Source organism: Anopheles stephensi, chromosome 2 (assembly GCF_013141755.1).
Source record: "Anopheles stephensi strain Indian chromosome 2, UCI_ANSTEP_V1.0, whole genome shotgun sequence".
Classification (NCBI taxonomy): Eukaryota; Metazoa; Arthropoda; class Insecta; order Diptera; family Culicidae; genus Anopheles; species Anopheles stephensi.
This window is the reverse complement of record NC_050202.1, coordinates 45870801-45890378: the sequence shown is the minus strand read 5'-3', so window position 1 is coordinate 45890378 and position 19578 is coordinate 45870801. Positions and strand designations below refer to the sequence as shown.

The following is a 19578-nucleotide window of genomic DNA, read 5'->3' as shown; positions in this document are numbered from 1 at the left end:
ACGGGCCACGCAAGGCCCCCTGAAGCCCGATTGCTAAGACACTTAACAGTCACAAGGACGGACGGATCGAATACAATTTAAAAGCGCAGCGCGTGACATGTCCGGTTGGTGACGATTACTGAAACAATTACATTCACGGCACATACGGAGAAAGGGAACAAAGGTGCCAAAAATGGGTTCGGCGATCCTCTACGTCAAGCAGCCGTCCTTGGGCGAAGCGGCCTGGTTGGGACCTACAAGTTGAGCCCAGAGTGTAGTATTGGGGCGTCGATACGGTAGTCCAAAAGTCCCACAGCAAATAGTCTCTGGGCGTTGCAGTTACGCAGGTTCAGCGAGTCGATGCCCAAAAGCACTTGAACCCTCTAGAAGCACAAAGCAAACTGGGTGAATTTGCGCTGGACGGATTCCAAACGGGCTAGGGGCCGAGCAGCAGATGGCCACCATACAATGGAGGCATACTCCAGCACCGATCGAACCAAGGAACAGTAGGGCCTCTTGATGGAGATCGGGTCCCTGAAGTCGCGAGCAAATTGCTTAAGCAAGCCTATCAGCTGGTTGCCCTTGGTGACGACGTGTTTGAGCTGTGAAACCCGCTTGGCCGCGTTCGAGAGGAAATAGCTTAAAAGATTTTTTTTCCCCGTATGTGTGGAAGGACAATAGAGGAGCTGTTACAGTGACGAGTTCATCACCCTGCAGTGAATTACAGTCGTCAGGCTTCGATGGGTTGGCCAAGTCATAAGAATGACACCGGACGACCCAGCCCGTAAAGTTCTTTTAGGCCTTATGCGAGATGGAGTTATGGCGTTGAAACCTATGAGCTACTACGGGTCTCGCGTCCGTCCTCTGATGTCACAGCCTGCACATCAGACGTGGATCAATAAACAGGAGAACAGGTACGATGTCGATAGCAGCTTAGCTACTCTCAACACTACACATCAACTCTTGTAGCTCCTAACCGTCGTACCAGCTTGCCGCACGTAACTTTGTACTATTGATTGGTTGCTCCATAGTTCGGTTTGACCACGTTTTGAGGATTTGGATAATTAGCGCAAGTCTGCAGAGGAGGACAGGTTCGGAACAGGATTGGTTCCTCCTGTGCTCAAGTCTCTACAGTCAGTCCATGAGCAACCGCGGTACTGTCCTAATGGCTCTCCATAAACTACGCCATGCTCTTCCAAAGTTTCGATCTTTAGTACACGGGAAAACAAAAGTCCTTGGAAGGGTAGGTCATATGGCTTAGTTAAGAGATAAGAGATAACAATCGTCTGTTTGTCATGCAAGGTGTTAGCTTGTCACGATTGGCTGTCTTTGCTGTCCTGTCATCTTATGGGGTTCCTCCGACAAGAAAGAGGATTGGAACACGGGAAGTGTAGTGATGCCAATTTGTCTGAACAGAAGGACACTGGTGACGGAAGATTAGCTTAACGCTCGGCATCCTCCCCAATGTCCAATAATTTAAGAGACTTTAGAGATATCAAACAGCTCAAAGCTCTTCTGTGCCTTGGATCCAAATACACCCTCATAGAGAGAAATCAAAGGCGTTCTAGCACTCAATAGCAATATCAAGAAGGCGCTCATAACTAGCTCGTACTGCCTTTTGATGGCAGGACCTCACGTCTTTTCCGCTTCCGAATCAATAGATGGTCGTTCAAGGGTTTCATACAGATTTATTCAATTTCGTTACGAGCAATTGAACGCGATTATGGTATGACAATCGCGACACTACATACTTTACAATTAAACAATTTTGGATTTCTAACACTTAACTGGCTGCTGCTTAAAACGGTGCCATTACTTGCTACCTTTATTTGCCAATATGTTGCCCATATCCTCCCCCCGCGGTCGGTGTGTGTGTGTGCCTTGCCTTACGGGACTTCATGGGAAATGTGATGCTCGTAGTGAATCACTCGTTCACCGCCGTCCGATCCGGCACCAGCCAGCGGTATTTCCTTCGATCGCCCCGACCCAGTGACGAAGCTGCGAAACGAAACCGTTCGCTTGACGGTTTGTTTCTCCTTCGGCGGTACACCGTTCGCGGCACTGGCCGGCACCGGTTCGATCGCTGCCAGGTCCTTGCGCGTTAGGGGCACAACCTTCTTCCGCTTGCGCATCTTTTCGCCGACCATGGAGGGGGGAGGCCGCACCGGTTCGGACGCGACCTGGCGGGACTCTGAAACGTACATGCACTCTTCGTGGTTAACGCCGGCCGCATCGGTGCACTGGTAGCAGGTCAGCTCACCGTCATCCATCCGCTTACCTTTGCGGCAGTTGGACCAATCGCGGGCTTTGAATTCGGCCAGCACCTTCGCCACCTCGTCCTGGTCGGCGTAATCCATCACGTAAATGTCTTCGTTCTGGCCGGGTGCGGGAAGATTTTCACCGTCCGTCGGTCCCACGGTTAGCTTCATGTTGGCACGGTTCGACCGAAGATCGGTCGGCTGGTATCGATAGCCGCCGCCGTTCGTGGCCGATTGGTGAGGCTTCGAGCGGAGCGTCGGCTTACGCAGCGGACGAGTTGGAACGCGCTTTGGAACGGGTGTTGGATTCGGAAAGCTGGCCCCGATGTCCTGCGTCTGCCGTTCGGGACGCGTTTCTGCACTGGTGTGTTCCCGGTCTGCTGTCTCCACGCCGCCGTCCTCGTCGTCGTCGTCCTCATCGTTCTCGGTCCTCATCGCCTTGGCCCTTTGGTTCGGGTCGTCCTTCTTGCTGTCGTAGTTGCGCTCCTTCACGTACGCGTACTTCCGGTGGTGCGGTTCGGTCGCGTACGCACAGCTCTCCGACGCACTGTCACTGGCCGGATCGTGACACACGCTGCACACCATACCGTCCTTCTCGTACGTCCGGCAGTTTCCCGGATCTTTCGCCAGCCGTCTACTTTGCTCCTCGGATTCCGCCTTTATGCGCTCGTAATCCTCCGACGAGGAGTAGTCGAACCGATCGAACTTGTAGTCACCGTCCTCGTCCTCGTCCGCATCGTCCTCGTCGTCCTGCTTCTTCGGTGCCTTACGCTGCGGGGCCGATTTTTTGCGCTTGCTGTCCAAATCCTCAAAATGCTTGGCGATGAACTGCTCGTACCGTTCGGCGTAATCGTCCACGTCGGTGCTTTCGGCGGAACCGTCCTTATCATCGCGCGCTTCCTCATCGTCATCGTCTTGCTCCTCGGGCAGAAACTCCTTCTGCTCCCGTTTCCGTTGCTTCGCCGACGGCTTTCTCTTCATCTGATTGGCACGTTTGGCTCGCGCTGGCACAATATCGGCCGGTGAGATATAGGAAGGATCCAGCGTAAAGGCCGGGGTTGGTGATATTGGCCGCAGGTTCGCTAGACCGTAGTCCGTGTGGTGGTGGAACACGTCAGGTTCTTCGTGATAAAAGTATGATCGTTCGTCGTGCGGCGGCAGAAGATCAGGCTCGAGATCGTGCCGAAAGTCACTCTCGTACTCAAACTCGGGATTAAACAGCAGCTCGTTGCCATTCCGGGACAGATGTTCGTAACACTGGACACTGCCTAACACTCCGGCACAGAACAGTAGACACACTATTGCCCGCGAAGCCATCGTGATGTGATGGGGATTGAACTAACGTTGAAGTCACCTCTGAAGCTTGGTTCGTTCGATAGCACTACTCCGGAACCTTCAGCACACGAAGGCCATTTTCCTACTGACTCCAGATCGTACCGGGGTAGGTGAATTTTATAACTGTTGCCTAAAACTGTCCTACCAATCGTGGGTGTCGGTGTGGTGGCTGGGACAGGAAAAAAAAAAATGGAACCCGGGAGTTGGTGGTTAAATAATCAACCCAACTCACTGTTAGCAGTGAGAGCGAAAAAACAGACCGAAGGAAAGCTCACAATACGGTTGATTTTGTCGTCGTCTTGAGGTCGACTTGGACCCAAAGTTGACTTGGACGCGTGCGTTAAACTTAGAATTCGAATATTAGCTACTGCTAAACATACTAAAGCAGTTTATGATGTAAAGAAGGGCTTTGAACCTTTGTGTACAAAATTGCCCTCTCTCTCTCTCTCTTGCCACGGTGTTTGACACCTTTGACGTACTCCAGTTGTGGGTTTCTTTGTGTGTGTGTACGTGTGTTCCGTGTCTCTCCGAATTCGGAACTGATCAAGCATATCCTTCCACACCACAGAGTGGTAATGTTTGGAACGCATTGTTGTCACTCGTAACGATACGGGCGCCTTGTCGGGGTCTCGAACGCTTCTGGTGACAAATTGATTGATCAAGCATGTTCGCAAATCGATCGACAACAATAAAGGCATGGCGGCGAACAGCGGTTGGAAAGGTGCCGTTCCACACCAGCAACACGCTCGTTGGTTGCACCGATGCACCGTCGTCATCATCATCATCATCACCACCGTCATCAGCACCAGTAGGCCCCGCGTATACCTATGCAAATCGGTGGCAACTAAACGGGGACTAATCGTTCAATCGTTTCGGGGTGGACAATAACAAAAAAAGCACTGGCACTTTTCTTTGCTTCCACACCTTCTCTGCCACGCACTGATTGCAGCGAAATTGAAAGTGTTACTGTTTCTTGTTCTTCGGATTTTAAAGGCAGGGGAAATTGCTTCACCGATTTGATTCATGTTGGTCATGTTTGTTGAAATGAATGAGCATTCGTAACTCGCCAGCTAACTGCTTCCAAATTTTGAGCTGATTGGAGAATTCACTACGGCCCACGGCGTCATATGTTCATTCTGGAGAAAAATGCCGCGAAAGCAGTGGCGAATTGAGAGATCCGTAGATCCGTGGAGGAAAGTTGGACCTCGTTGTCTTCATCATTTTCGACTAGAAGGTTCCTTAGACAACGAAATCTTTTGGATGGCAAGGGACAGATACGCCTCCCTACGGGACCGGTAGCCAGTTCCAAATAGACCAAAATATCCTCCACTTTAGCCGACGAGGAGTTAATAAATTAGTTACCAAATAAAACTGTCATATTTGGGACAGAACCAATCCACATGAAACTCCCCAAGCCCCTCTAAAAGCACAGCTAGAAAGTTGCTATTTCATGTGCATGACTCTCCTGGTCAATGAAGTCAACATGCCCATGTTAACTGACGAAGGTTGGGGATTGGTTGGTTTTGGCCCTTTGAGAAAATGATTCCTTGATAGACGAGGAATCCCAGGAGCCCAGGACGATGACGTCAGTGAGTGGGCTTCCTTCAATGACGTAGTTTCTTGGATTGCGAGGTCCCATGATCAACTAGGATCATCGATGGAATCGGACCTTTAGACTGCGAAACCCCTACTGATAGTGTTGCCTCAAACATACCTAGCATTATCTGTCATTTTGAATAGGTTTGTCCACTGTCATAAGAATGACAAGAGAAGTTCATCCAATTTGCTGATAATGCGCAATTTTTGCACCAACGCTCCAATCCTGTCGTTCATTAGACATCCAGGATATAGTCCTGAACGATACAGGCAAGGCAAGTGCCTGGCATACGCGATTGAGGACCTCTCGTTGAAGTAACTCGGATGTACCAACTTGGACATGACATGATTGCCTGAGCTTTTGAAGCTTGCAAAAGCTGATTAAAGATTCAAATCGTAAATGAAGGCTATTGAAGTAGTCCAACATTTTTTCCATACTCATCTCATACAATGATCTCATAATTAAGTAGCGTGTTAGACTCGAGATTAGAGTCGACTCGACATGGATTGGTCATGTCATGAGACGATCCTGTTAACGTGATGATGTCGATAAGCCCTTGTGACCGTGCGCAGTGTTAAGGAGCTTTTCAGCAGGCAAGTGTATTGGCCCGGCGGTGGTGCAGAGGTTGTGTGTCGACGGAAACATACGCTGACGGGAAGCAGAATCTAGCAGGTCCTTGGGAAGTAAAAGTGCGTAGTTAAAGAATGAAGTCCACCTAAGCGATATCTATATGAGGTGCAAAAACCAACTCACCATGGTTCTGACCGATCTTCCTGCTGTTCGTTAGAGCAGAGGACTTTCTTTCTCAACAACTGTCGTTCCTCTTCAACTGCAGACAGATTGATTTGACCAAAGATAATAAGTGAAATTCGGATTAAATTTTTAAACTCAAATATTGCTATTTGCTTGTAATTCTTGTTACGACCTTCGGACTATAGTTCGGTATGTCATTAAAGATGGATGTGTAGCAGTGTGAGAGAGAGAGAGAGAGAGAGAGAGAGAGAGAGAGAGAGAGATAGCAAGCCCGGGAAGGGCTGGCTGTAAAAATCAATGCATATGCGACGGGAAGCAAAACTATCATCACCGACGTGAGGACACGTCGATCAACCAACACCGGTGAAGCCTGTCACCATGACAATAATGCACCAAAACAGCCCATTTGATGAATATCCTCCTGCGTGCCGTGTGCGGTGGTGGTGTATCATCCACGAGCGCGTTGTGTTGAACGGCAGCAGACCAAAGGGATCAATCAATACCGAAGCGTGTGTTTCTGGTGGGCCACCTGTGAAGTGTGTCGGCCGTGACTTACGGGTAAGCTCTCAAACCCAAGCTTATCATCAAAGGAATCCGAGCAAGATTTTGCCACCAACGCGCGGCCATGAAGCATCAACAAGTGGTTCCCGACTATGCAGCCATGGTAAAAACATCCGGCACGTGTCTTTGTCTGGTGTTTTCCGGCTGGGTGCTGTTCAAGCAAGTTTGCAGCAAGCAATTGCGCCGCTAATCCCCACAATGTAACGTTTCCTCTTTCGTTGCGCTCATTGCAGGCTAGTGCAAGCTATATTCTGGCTACCGGGCTATCTGGAGAAAAACCAGGAACAATTGTACCGGCGGGTAGAGCAACGGTCCGGATTGGCGTCCGATGATAGGATGCAGCAGGCGGTGGACAAGCGATTTGATGAGCTTACTGGCAAAGAACTGGACGAAAGCACCGAAAAGGCAACGATTTTGGAGGAGAAGGGAGAAAACGATGCGGTCGAGTGTGAGGCAGATAGCAAAAAGGACAAATAGTCGAATGCTACGTGGCGCCGTAGAGCTAGGTTGCGTGAGGCTTGGTGCGGTTTTATGTCAGATGTTTTCGCTTTTATTTCATAGTAAGTTGTAATCATCCTCCCGTGTAGTAGTAATCCAAAAAAAAAAACAAAAAGCAACCCCGTTTTCTGCCTAGTTAACTTCGTCGTACCCACCGGATTTACGCCCGTTTCGCCGCGTGACGGGGAGGGATTCCGCGGCAGTAAAACAGTAAGGGGCTAGAAACAAAAGCGTGTACACACACACACACACACACTATGATAAATTTTACACAACATATGTAAACAAAGCCCGTTCGTAATTTTTGTTTGCGGTGCAAATAAGACGATTAAAGAAACCCTCCTTGAAGTCCGGTTTTATGGCTTACATTTTCAACTTTGCTCGGATTACACTGATGTGCGGTTGTTTGCTGATGCGTTAAGGACCATTGCGCTGGTTGGACACGCGAAAAAAAGTGAAGCGACAAGGTTAAACTGTGCCTAGGAGTTTTCCGAAGCATTCCGTTTTAAATGCAGGCGCAACGCACGTGATTGCTTACAAGTCATTTGGAGTCACTCGCTTATTCCGTACACTCTTATGCTACTGGTAAAAACAAACGAACAAACAAAACCAAATAAACAAAACCTTCGATCAAACAAACTCTACTGCGCTTGTTTTAAGTGGTCCTCCTACGACACTTTCCTATGCACAACGAAACCTAATACTGGCTTAACAGATAGATTTTTCGACTGTTTTTTTTTTAAATTCCTTACCACCGTTTCCCATCCCTATCTGCTAACCGGTGCACCAGGTTTTCTCAGGGCTCAAATGTTCAATTCATGCCGTAGTCTGTACATGTTCATATGCTTTAAAAAGAAGTAACCGAAATAAAGAAAACCAAACGGGTTGAATGCCTAGCCTAAGCAATAGTTTCTGCTAATAATGGTTTAGATACGGAAGCTTTGATAAGGGTTGGGGACGCGATAATCGTGTGTGATATACTCTCATGCGATCGTTTTGACGAATAGTTGCTGTTTTAACGGTGTTTCATGGGTGTTTTTTGATTTTGGCACATAACTGCTGTTTAGTTCGTTTTTGGTTTCCGTGATACAATCCCCTGTTTTGGACCCTCGGTCCACAAACGCGATTGGTGGATGCGAACGGGTGGATGCGTTGTTGCGTTAAGGATTAAAATAAAGATTGCGCCCTCCTAAGCATCGTTATGCTTGCTTTATGGAGGTTTTAAAGTCATTTACGTTTTTAATTCCCTGCACAGTACAATTCCTCACTCGTTAGGTCCATTCCATATGTGTGCAATTGCAATGCACGAAGGAATCGTTTGGTAGAGGTATGTTTTACGGAAGTGTGCCTTCAGCCAAAGAAATCCAGACAACTTAACACGTCGAACGCGACTTGAGTGGACGATGTTGATGGCCTAGGGTGCTGGACAATCATTACCGACATTTGAACAGTTTTTTTTTCTGCGACAGTTTAGTAAGAAAGGAGTTAAAAGAGATGTGTGAATGAAGCGGAACTACGATTGTCCAGTTCGAGGCTTCGCACATCGTCCCGGTCGGTCGGTCGAGTAGGCGTTCGGTGTTGCAAGGAGTCTGAATTTCCCCTTTATCTCGTTGCACTACGGCAGCAGCTCGAGTGATACGAGAGCTAGAAGGATAGTTATTTCTGTGATAAACTTAAGATTTCTTAATTAAAAAAAATCATACACACACACACACACAAATGTAAATCCCTCATTCGTCCGTGTTACGTTGTAAATGAGCTTTGCATACATATTATTGATAAATTGGTAATTTACACATACGCCGCTTTACATTGGTCGTCCCTGCTAGCGGACCGTTGATCTGCGTGTTCAACTCAGAGTGTCTGATGCCTGCGACCATTTGACGCATAAACTCGGCTGACCGAGGCGACCAGTAGCCCCTTTTTAAAGTGAAGCTAAAACATACTGTCGTACTTGAAATATGTCCACCTGCCGGTCACGTTGCGTTGTGTGTGTGTGTCGCGCGCGTTTGGCAAACTGATGCTGTGGTGGTGGTAGTGTGCTTGTTTTCTTGTTTTATCCTTAACGTTATTATTATGATAGTTGTGAACGTAATTATACTCATTATTATTATTATTGCATTACATCCGAAAACCCCTGCCCCTCCCTCTACGTTCCCATGCTCCCTCGCTCGCTCGTGCATCCGTGTGCGTGCTGCACATGTTGCGTTGCGTTTGTTGAATGACTGCTGCTACATTCGTCGTGCCGACACTACTTGGTGTGCCAGCCAGCACGATGGCTTTTGTAGGCAGTTTGAACCTTACCACCTGTTAATTTACAATTAATTGCCTTTCTTTTCAAACACACACACGCACACACACTCACACGTTAAACACGGTACAACATGTTAGCGAGCTGGTTCACTTTTCAACCCTTATTGTAACCCGGATATATTATATTGACTTATCTGGTCACGTTTGCTTCCCTTTCACAAATCCGTTGCATTAGGCGGAATCAGGACGACAGGCTCTGTACACACTACACCGCAAGAACGGCGGGATGCTCAATCGACAAATTCATCAACGACAGCAGCTGTAGCGGTGGTGGAGTTGTTTTGCGGTGGTGTTGGTGAGGTGGATGATATCGTTTCACTCGTGGCAGACGGTTCTGCTGGTGCCTCTTCCTGCGGCTGCTTCTGCTCATGCTGATGATCCTCATCGTCACCTAATGCACCGTTTCCGTTCGTGCCGTTGGTAGTGACTGCGGTAGGGACCGATTCGTTCTCTAAAGCTTGCTGCTGCTGCTGCTGGGGTTGTTCCTGCCGTTGGGTGGCCGGTGGAGTCTGCACAACCGAAGCGACCGTCGGTGGTGCCGTTTTCGCACTATCCATGTTTGGCACGTAGTCCATCGCCATCAGGCACGCGAACACGGTCATGATCATCTTGGCCTTCACCTCGGTAATGTCTTCCGGCAGGGCGTACACGCGCGCACCGATCTTGCGTGCCATCGAGACGGCGTACTTGGCGTTCTCGAGGTTCTCCTCCGGATTGCCACCGTCGCGCACGTTATCGTAGTTGATGCAGCCCGGCTTGATCGTATCGATCAGATCGATGATGATCTTGCCGTCGGCTATGGCCGGATCCTGGAAGCTTTTCAGGCTGGTCCGCTTGCCGGCGCTTTGCAGCTTCGAGTTAACCCACTGGACGATTTCCTTCTCGATGATCGGGTTGCCGGTGTTGGCCAGACGGGACAAAATCGAGAGAGTGTAGGCACGCATCAGCTGCCAGATGAGTGCTGTGTAAAGAAAAGGGTGCCAGTTTAGTCGATACAGCCGTTGAAAGAAGGATGCGAGAGAGTGTGCCACCTACCTAACGTTAGCGTCGCATTGCCATCGCTAAGATCCTGTCCGGCAATACCGACGAGCGAGAACTTTTGCTGTTTGCCCAGCTCAACCGCGTAGTTGCAGTTCTCGAGCTTTTCCATGAATTTACGCAGCGGCGTGAATTTCTGATGCACACGTTTCCACTGCACACTGCCCGGCTGAATGATGTCGAACAGCTGGAAGATGATCAGTCCATCGGCCAGATCCGAGTAGAGCCAGTTCACGTGCGGTTTGACGCCCATCGAGTTCATCCAGTTGCGGTATGCTGTAGGCGGGGGAAAAAACAAAACGAAAGCGTTAGTCCCGACGGTTGGACAGTCTTTCCCTTTGCCAACTTACTTTTCTCTTCACGCGTTTCTTCGATCGACTCTAGTCCTTCGATCTCTTCCGGCTGATCCAACCCTGGATGGTTGTTGAACAGATTGGCCACAAAGGCCAAATTGAGCTTATAGACACCGTTCACGACATCTTGCGGCGTGACGAATGATCGGCAGTTTAGCTTTGCTGCCTGCTGCAGCATCACTTCGGCACGGTTTAAGGTGTTTTGTTCCTGTAAAATCGATACAAGGAAAGACATTGAGTAAGCTTCGGTCGTGACGCACATTCCGACAGCCCGATCCGTACCCTGAGCGCTTCCAGATTAACTCCCGCGTCTTTGGGAGCGATTTGATTCAGCAAGTAGGAGTACACCTCCGAGTCGGAGATGTCACTCTGGAAGTTGGTGCAGCGACGCGCGATACCGGCCCGCTCCAGATGGTGGTTGACCCAGCGCAGCAGGATGGCTTCGGGCGACAGCTTCATCAAATCCTCGAGCCGCTCACCGTCCGACAGCAGCGTGGCCAGTCCCGGACAGCTGTCCAACGTGATGTGACTGAACAGCCCGATGCGGATGATCTGCCACAGCAGACCGAGCACCAGATGCGGTTTGCCTTTCGCCAGATCGTGCGCATCGATGTTGACAATGTTACAGCCGATTGCTTGCGAGGACACTAGCGCCAGCGTTAGGTTCTCGAACTTGGTGTACACGGTTAGGTTCTTCTTGTTGATCGCACGCTCGTCGATCGTATCCGGACAGGAGTGGTTAACGATCTTGCACAGCAAAATACCATCCTTCATCTTGTCATACAGCTGCTTGCCCTCAGAGTCGAGCGGCAGCAGATGCTTTAGGTCGGGGTCCTGCATAAGGTTCGAGTTGATCCAGTCACTGAACGCGAGCTGCTCCTCGACGCGCACCGAATGTGTCGTACCGGCGGCCGACGAGTCGGACATACCGCCCAGCGTTTCCAAATTTTCTTTCTTGGAGACCACCTTCTTGAATGTGCTCGCCACTTCCTTTGCCTTCAGATCCATGCACAGCGATTCGAACTCATCGTACGACAGTTTGCCGACATGATGCGATCGTTGCTTGTTCGTGTACTCGTCGATCATGAGGCGAACTTGGTAGCCCGCCAGTTTGAAGCCCACCTGGTCGAGTGCATCCTTTAGCTCTTTCAGCTCGATGAAGCCGTCTTTGTTGGTGTCAATCTGCAACGGTAAGCGAATAGAGGGGGCGATTAGTAAGATGATTGGATGAACTTGGACTTAAGGCGTATGAATCATACGGGGAATACGTGTCAATGTCGTTGGGACTTTAAGCGATTAGTCGCGGATAGGATTATTCTTCTTATCCCATCTAAATGAATCAGCGGAGTTGTTAGAGTGATAATGTTAATTTTTTCTTTCCCATATTCGGTATGAACCGTACTTTAGCGTTATGACAAGTACATGACCCAACCCACCACCGAGCGTGAACGTGCACCCACAAAGGGCACTCTCGTCTAAACCGAATTGGTAATGAGTCACCCATTCGGTTCCAGTGCAACGAGGCGAGGGCATCACCAGTATCACCAGCGCACAGCTTGTGGTGACGTTTCTCAGAAAATTATGCTTCCCATCCCACATTGGCACCGGCACTATCGGCTAAACACTTCCGGGGGTGGGGGCTGCCGGAATCACAGAACGCGAGAGACCGGCTGTGTCGTGAAAGTGAAACAAAACAAACAATAAACATTGATAATGGGTGTGTAAAGTGGTAAAACTGATTATAATGGCATTGGCGTGCAACGACCTTGCCGAAGGCTGGCAACTCTGATGGCTTTCTTTCTTCGCCCTTTTCTTTCCTTCCGGCCGGTAGAAAGCATGACGACAGGCCGCCCCAAGAAAGCGGGGGGTTGACCTAAGCGAAGGGTCCATCCACAAGCACATCAACCTGAGGTGGGCGGTGGGCGGTTGGCGAGTTTGTCCATCAGCACACACCACACCGAACGGTGCTTACTCATCATGGTGGGATGGTGTCATGCCCGGTCGAACCGGCGCACCGGAAATGGTGTGGTACAGGCTGTGAATTTGCATATCGCTTTTGGAAGTTGGACTAACAGAAAGAAAGAAAAACGCTCGGCTGAGAACGAACCGAACGATTGGCGGAAAGTTTGTTTGCTTGACTGAAAGCGAAAGCCACTAGAATGTTTTATCAATAACTGGTGGAAAATCGATCCATTGCCATTGAAGGCGCCAAATGGTGGCATTGAGAGAATGATATTTTTATTACCAAATATATCTATTGCATTTAAGCATCGGGTTTATATTAAAAAATTGTAAATTTTAAGTTACCAGAGACAACACGGTATATTTAAACTAGCTCGAATCCTACCAGTGACCTAGGCCATGAAAAGATATACTCTTCACAAGCGTCGACAGCTGATTGTTATACGAACGTTTTCGTCTCGGACAAGGACGGTGAGTTTTACAGCATAATGGCCATCTTGTCTAGGATATCCAATCCTGTTTTAATTAATGCTCTGACCCTAGGATTAAAGTTTAGTGAGAGAGATTAGATGGAGAGACTTAGAAATCTGCTCCTTATTAGATATTTTCACCAGCATTGAGTATGAGTGTCCCGGACATTCTTCAAATTATACGTTTAGGGACAGTATTAGTAGCACCAACTATGGTCTTTAATTCAAGTTCCTCAACTGTTTGTGCCATAGGTGCTCTAAATTAAGGGATCTAGACATCCCAGGCTAAGATACTGGATCATTGAATGAAACTAGGCGAAAACCAGACCTTCCCATGCTTCAAAGATCATCAAAACTCCATCAAAGCACTCCTCAATGCTGCCTCACTTTCATTTTCAAATTTTAAAACCATCATCAACCTACTTTTCCCAGTGGAAGGATCTCCAAAAAATCACCAAAACCACCATCCAGATAAATGGCAGCAGAGGTGCTGCTTTTCTCTCTAGCCACTTTCGTGTACATTTAATATTTAACATTTCACCTGACTCGGTCGTCTTCTACAATTTTGCCAACCAGACCCTGACACCTGCCGGACACCGGATAGCAAGGACAGCGTCACAACAACACAGCACACCAACAAAAAACCAAAACCCTGACATATGCAATGAATATTGAGTAGAATAAATTAAAAAGCGACACAATTTTCACGTTCACGTGGGAGGGAAAATGGACAACGTGAACTTCAACTACGACCCGGCTGTAAGTTTGGATGCCTGCGTGCTGTGTCATTTTTAACAGCTGAGTGAATCTTCACGTATGGACCGTAGTGGTCGTCAGATTGGGTAGGGAAAATTTCCTTTCTCTTTGGCTTTTTCTCGATCTTTCTCTCTCTCTCTCTCTCTATCTCTCTCTCTCTCTTCATCCCTGTAAGCCTTAAAAAGTAGTGTATAGTTTTGATTATATTGCTTGAACACCCCACTCAACAAAAAAGCGGCGGAAAACCCCCATGTGAAACGGCGTGAAACGGACATCGGAAACAACACCGAAAGTGCCTTTAGTTTTACTGCTTCCAGGGTCCAATGACGACGACCGGCCTGTGTATTTTAAGGGTGATCCGTATCACAGGCAATTGATTTCTTCGTTGTCGATAAATGTAATCCCTTTGCTGCCAAGCGAACCAAAAAGCGCAAAGAACCCTTATCGCCAATGGCAATGTGGCACTTGACGCGGTGCCTGGGGCGTTTCATGTGACAATTCTGCCGTGCTGTGGCTCAACAACAGTTCCCCCGACCTGGGGTATCGCTAGAGTTTGCGAAATTATTGTAGCACCTCATCGGGGTGGGTGCGTTATCACAATGCCGCGATTGGGTGCGATTCGGTACCGAATGAAGATCCGTTTCTTCATCCTCCAAACGGCCATCCAAAGTGGCATCTCCGCATGTGCTGCCCCGTAGTAGACACTTGTTGTGGAAGCGTGAATGCCCACTTCTGGCCGCAGCAGCAAGGTGTCATGGAAGTTATCTTGCGGGGAAAACTCAGCTGATAAGTGCATATGATGGTGCGGCGGGTCGTGATGATGGCCACGGTAACGCTGGTCACCATTCGACGATAGGTAGGACACCAAAAATGACTCTCAGGTGCGAGGTATTTCTTTATGTGTGACTGAAGCGAATGGTGTCTAGAGTCCCCCAAAAAACCTACCACATTACCCAACGCAGGCGACGATTGAGTTCTCGGTACCATTATCTCGGGTGACGGCGCGGATAAGAAATGTTTCTGGCCACAAGCGCAACAGGTGAATCCTAATGTCGCGTCGGGTCGGGAGTTTCTAGTAAGAAATTTAATCTTATCTACCTACTTCATCGATGTCCAGTAACGTACACATTCACACTGCATACATAAAAATGTACATAATGCACAACAAAGCGTTCGTTAGGCATGACCTTGGACTAGTAAGTAAAAAGCATTTGAAAATAAAATGAATTTCCAGCTCATATAATTATGCCCTTGAATGGAAATCCAAAAGACACAAGTTAGAGAGGCAGACTTGCAGAAAAAGTGCCAATTCACCAAAAGACTATCTTCTCGCAGGCATCAAACCATCACATGAGCGATTAAAATTCGATTGGCCATTTTGCCACAACAAAGTTTTCATCATTACTCTAGAGAGTTTAAAGGTTGAATAATTCATGGACCACTTTCTCGTACGCTTCCAGATCACGATCGGCGCCATTGCATATTTTGTAGACGATCGTCCAAACAACATTTCCTTGTGCTTATTGGCACTTTTAAAGTGTGCTTCTTGCTAAATAGTTGCTAAACTGTACACACCGTCACAGCTAATCAATAATGTGTGTAGCGCTGAGGAATTTTTATTTTCCGAACATTGATAAGATATGCTCAGGCCCCGCAATGCTACAGGGATCAATGTCAGAACCTTCGGTGCGTAGTGTATGTTTATCACTTCCGGTTCGATGTAAGACTAATGGCAAGGTATGACAGAGCAGCCGATGGAAAACTGATTCGATAGTTTTTCCAAACGGGTCGGGACTTTCTATTTCCGACGCTGTGGAACCACAATTTGGAGTAATGTGTGATTGAAGTTTAAGCGCTGTGTGTGAGTACAATACATTTTTCACCCTGCGCCATATATCTTGCGGCATAGCACGGATAAATCGGGTGTGACCCCGTGCCATAAAGCAATCTAATTCTTCCATTTTCACTTTCCAACACCATAAATAGCAGCAGCAGGGTGCATTTTCCCCCACAGGTCCAAAGAAACGACCAACGGTTCGTGACGCAGTCACTGACGTTAGCCGCAACGCCAGCAAATGATAAACAATACGACATAACGACAAATTAATCCTGTTATCATGCTGGTTGTACGACGAAATAATAAAAAAAAAGAAACCAGACCAAAAATCCCCATCTAATGCAATGCCGCTGCAACGGAGTGTGTGAAGTAAAAGGAAGATTTTACATTGCCAAACTGTGTTCCAATGTTCTGGCAGGTTCTTGTGGAACGGTACATTGCTACGGTTCCACACCTAGTGTCGCGTATCCGCCGTATCAACGTTATTCCGGCATCCGGCGTGACTAATGACAACTTTGATAAGTTGCAAATCGGGTCAGGTTTTTTTTTTTTGGCGCTATTGTTGCGGCATTCCCGGTATCGATGTACACTCGATGACTCAAACCTTCCACAACGTTTCGAAAGGTGAGTGATGGTATCGATCATTCAGACTGCTCTTAAAACCAATGACTATGAATCATTCGCCGGTCGCCGTCCCCCACCAGTGAACTCATCACGCGACTGGAAGAAAGGCGATCGTATTCAAAATCTTGAAGATGTACGCAAAGTCCAGCTATTCTTCGCCTGGTTTATGTTACTGTCAGACCGGATGTTTTGGAGTTTTTGTATCTGACTTTGGCTTACTTGATCGTATAGTTCAGGCGTAAAGACACGGCGGAACTCCTGCAGCTCGTCCTCCTTGGCAATTTGATGTATATCCATAGTGAATGGGCTACTTCTTTCTTCCTGGAACCTTGCTTCACTTAGTCTTACGAGCTAAAAACCTGATCCGGGAACACAAACACACACCACACGAAGTTCACTAAATCCGCGTAGCACTTTAAGGAACTTTTTGCGATAATCCTTTTTTGATTATTTGGTCCTTGCGATGACTAACACAACATGCAAAAGAGCAGATAATTGTTTTCCCTCTAAGGCCAAACTACGGCACAGGGGGCGAGACGACAAGTTCGGAACGGAACGCACGACACACCGATCGCTTGCGGCCAAATGTTGACATCAGACTGTCTGACCGGCCGCTGCACTTTTGGCCCCAAGGCTAGGCAGCCTGCGAACCGCACGAACGGTCACGAACGGTTACCACTTGGTATGCGGTCCGTCCGTCGTCGTGCCGTTTCGTTTCCTCGTTCGGTGTATCGACTACGCCACGTTACGTATGTTTACGGCACCATTTTTTTATGTTGAACCATCTCTCACTCTCTCCCACTTTGTCTTTCTCTATCTCGCGCTTTTTTGCTTTGGTGTGTATGGGGCCTTGGCTTATCGGTTTCAACGAGGGGGAGCCGCCCCAATATCGGTGTAAGGCTGACTCCCGCGTGTGGCCAAGAAAATAAACTGCCCCGTCTACCCACCCGTCCGCTGCATTGTTTCAGCATGTGATAACGAGTCGCACAATGTCACCCGTGTAGCAAAAGGGACATTATATCGCCCGTCGCACATACACATGAAATTATTGGGCCCAGAGATGAGTTCAATTTTCACACTACCAATAGGTTCTCAATTCATGCGTATGTGTGCATTGTGGTACCTATAACTCAATGTAGGTTGCGTTTTGCACTGTTGGCAAGATAAATACACACTTAGTTTTACGGTTCCCTCATTCAATCACACCCGGCATGCGGACGAGGACGTTCAGGATGAGGAACGTACGTTGGAAAATGGCACTGATGATGCGCTTTTTTTGTGCGCACTGATAACTGCCTCCAGCCTGCCTTCAGTGTACGTCGCGTGCGGGGCAATTGAGCCAAATGGCCCTATAATAAAAAATGGCACAAATAAAACTTTCGATTGGGATTTAGTTTATTTTTTCCAACTCCATACCAATCATCCCAAGCGCCCCAGCAGCTTAGCTTTCCCTCCCGGGGAGGGCAGCGTGACGTAGCGACGAATATTATCTGCTGCAGTGTGTAACGCGATTTTCCTAACCGCAGCGATGATTTGGTGATTATCAAGCAAAGTCTTTAACTTTTCAATACGTGTGTTCAATTCCGGCTACTCTACTCGTATTAACGTGGCGTTGTTGCATGTAGTTTGCGCTGCTGGTTTGGGAATCAAGAAAAAAATATATACCGATTCAATGCTCACCCATATTTCGGACGGAAAGCACGGTAGAGAAGAAAAAGTTAAATGGCAGTTCATGATTAATTCATTCAGGAAATTTGGACTCGGAGGAAAAACTGTCTTTGCAAAGTTTTGTTGCCACGGCGAATCTGCGTACATTATTTCGCGCGCACGTGTGCCGGTTGCGAGAGAGCGCGAGAGTACGAACTTTGTGCGCCAAACGTTGAATGATGCGATGTTTTCGATGTTATGAGCGTAAGAGTGAAGCTGCACATTGCTTGGGAGAGGTAAATGTACCGACGCATTTATACGGCTCTGAGCTCACCTCCGTCAACATGTCAGGATGGCCGAGCGGTCTAAGGCGCCAGACTCAAGAGCAATCTTGCCCGCCTCCAAGCGGGTGTCGGAGCGTTCTGGTCCTCTCTGAGGGCGTGGGTTCGAATCCCACTTCTGACAAAAGTAACTTTTTTATGCCTCATTTTTTCATAACATGGGCGAAAATTATGATGTCATTTTGTGAGGATATTACCGCTATTGCTTATTACTTTGTAACGAGTTCAGAAAGTATACTTCTTACTTGTATAGTAAAATACTTGTTAAAGTATACTTCTTTACCTAATAAGTTATAAAATATATTTACATTGAGAGCAAAACACGTAAGTATGATTTTACTACACTTCTCTTCTCTCTTCCTATTATCCTTCTTTTCTTTTCAGGAGCAAAGGAAAAAAGAAGAGGTACAAAAATAATCACACGCCCGAATAGGGACTTGAACCCTAGACCGTTGGATTAAAAGTCCAACGCTCTACCGACTGAGCTACCCGGGCCTCTGCAGAGACGCCTGCTAATGATATACTTCAAAACAGCGGGTCTTTTCGACCAGACCTGCCTACTGCAAGTTTCCAACTTGTTGCATGAGATTCTGTGATGTTCAGAATAAGTTAACACATTTAAACCGAATTACCCATAGTATTTATACAACCTGTAAACAACTTTAACGGATGGTAGTTACTGTGTGTCAGCTTTAAACAAAACAATCTTAATACTTTAGTTTCTTTTACAAACAATTAACGCAAAGAGCAAAGAGTAAAATAATAAGAAGCAGATGGGAATATTCCATATTTTCGGAACGGAAATGAATCATTTTCTTTTCCAACAGGAACGCAATAGACCTAGTAGGTTCTTTATTCCTACTTAAATGGGAACTGAAAATTGTGACAGTGGAAGCGTTTAACGTGCGGTAGTTATCAGTGTATTCTTTTTGTTTACATAATAATAGTATGGGAAAAGGATAGCCGTTTAACTAGAATCTTCCATCACCATTTTTAAAAAATCGTATAAATTATCATCACGATATTTTATAGTACAACTGTGAAGAATAATAAGAAATATAAATGAGAGTGCTTTTTTGTGGACAATAAAATTTAGGAGCAAATACCTACACGATGAATTTATTTGAACCAACATTTCATTGTTTGAAACGAAACTCCCACTACTATTCGATATATATAGTACGATCGATTCTTCCATTAAAATAAATATGTTTCTTTGCGCAAATATAATCGTTATACGAGATTTTGTTCCGTTG

General features: G+C 47.3%; 3 protein-coding genes and 2 non-coding genes across 8 annotated transcripts in view; 2 read left to right on the top strand and 3 right to left on the bottom strand.

The window, feature by feature from the left end:
* Positions 1-1575: 1575 nt before the first annotated feature.
* On the bottom strand, positions 1576-4005 carry LOC118506910. The gene has a single exon (XM_036044704.1). The coding sequence runs from the start codon at positions 3552-3554 to the stop codon at positions 1866-1868; it is 1689 nt and encodes a 562-aa protein (XP_035900597.1). The 5' UTR covers positions 3555-4005; the 3' UTR covers positions 1576-1865.
* Positions 4006-5644: 1639 nt separating this feature from the next.
* LOC118506950 lies at positions 5645-7573 on the top strand. Of its 2 annotated transcripts, none has more exons than XM_036044768.1 (2): positions 5645-6599; positions 6717-7573. In XM_036044768.1, exons 1-2 carry the CDS (start codon positions 6301-6303, stop codon positions 6958-6960), a joined length of 543 nt encoding a protein of 180 aa, XP_035900661.1. In that variant the 5' UTR covers positions 5645-6300; the 3' UTR covers positions 6961-7573. The 2 variants fall into 2 exon arrangements, with proteins under 2 accessions (XP_035900661.1, XP_035900662.1); XM_036044769.1 differs by having other exon boundaries at positions 6097-6642.
* Positions 7017-19578, bottom strand: part of LOC118506900 (plastin-1) — a 27822-nt gene continuing 15260 nt past the window's right edge. For 2 of the 3 annotated variants that reach the window (XM_036044680.1, XM_036044681.1), the window contains exons 3-6: positions 10968-11867; positions 10683-10893; positions 10330-10608; positions 7017-10255 (exon numbers count right to left, since the gene is read on the bottom strand). In XM_036044680.1, coding sequence (XP_035900573.1) covers positions 9525-10255; positions 10330-10608; positions 10683-10893; positions 10968-11867 — 2121 coding nt within the window. In that variant the 3' untranslated portion in view covers positions 7017-9524. Of the gene's footprint in view, positions 10256-10329; positions 10609-10682; positions 10894-10967; positions 11868-16553; positions 16980-19578 lie in introns of those variants that run through there. The other variant, XM_036044682.1, reaches the window with a different exon arrangement.
* Trnal-caa lies at positions 18328-18446 on the top strand. The gene is made up of 2 exons: positions 18328-18365; positions 18402-18446. It is a non-coding gene; the product is annotated as a tRNA-Leu (tRNA).
* On the bottom strand, positions 18745-18817 carry Trnak-uuu. The gene has a single exon. It is a non-coding gene; the product is annotated as a tRNA-Lys (tRNA).

Excerpts from the sequence above, each read along its gene's own strand:
- LOC118506910 (XM_036044704.1), bottom strand. The coding sequence starts at position 3,554 with ATGGCTTCGCGGGCAATAGTGTGTCTACTGTTCTGTGCCGGAGTGTTA.
- LOC118506950 (XM_036044768.1), top strand. The coding sequence starts at position 6,301 with ATGACAATAATGCACCAAAACAGCCCATTTGATGAATATCCTCCTGCG. Across the intron at positions 6,600-6,716 it reads AGCCATGGTAAAAACATCCG|GCTAGTGCAAGCTATATTCT; the intron begins GCACGTGTCTTT and ends CGCTCATTGCAG.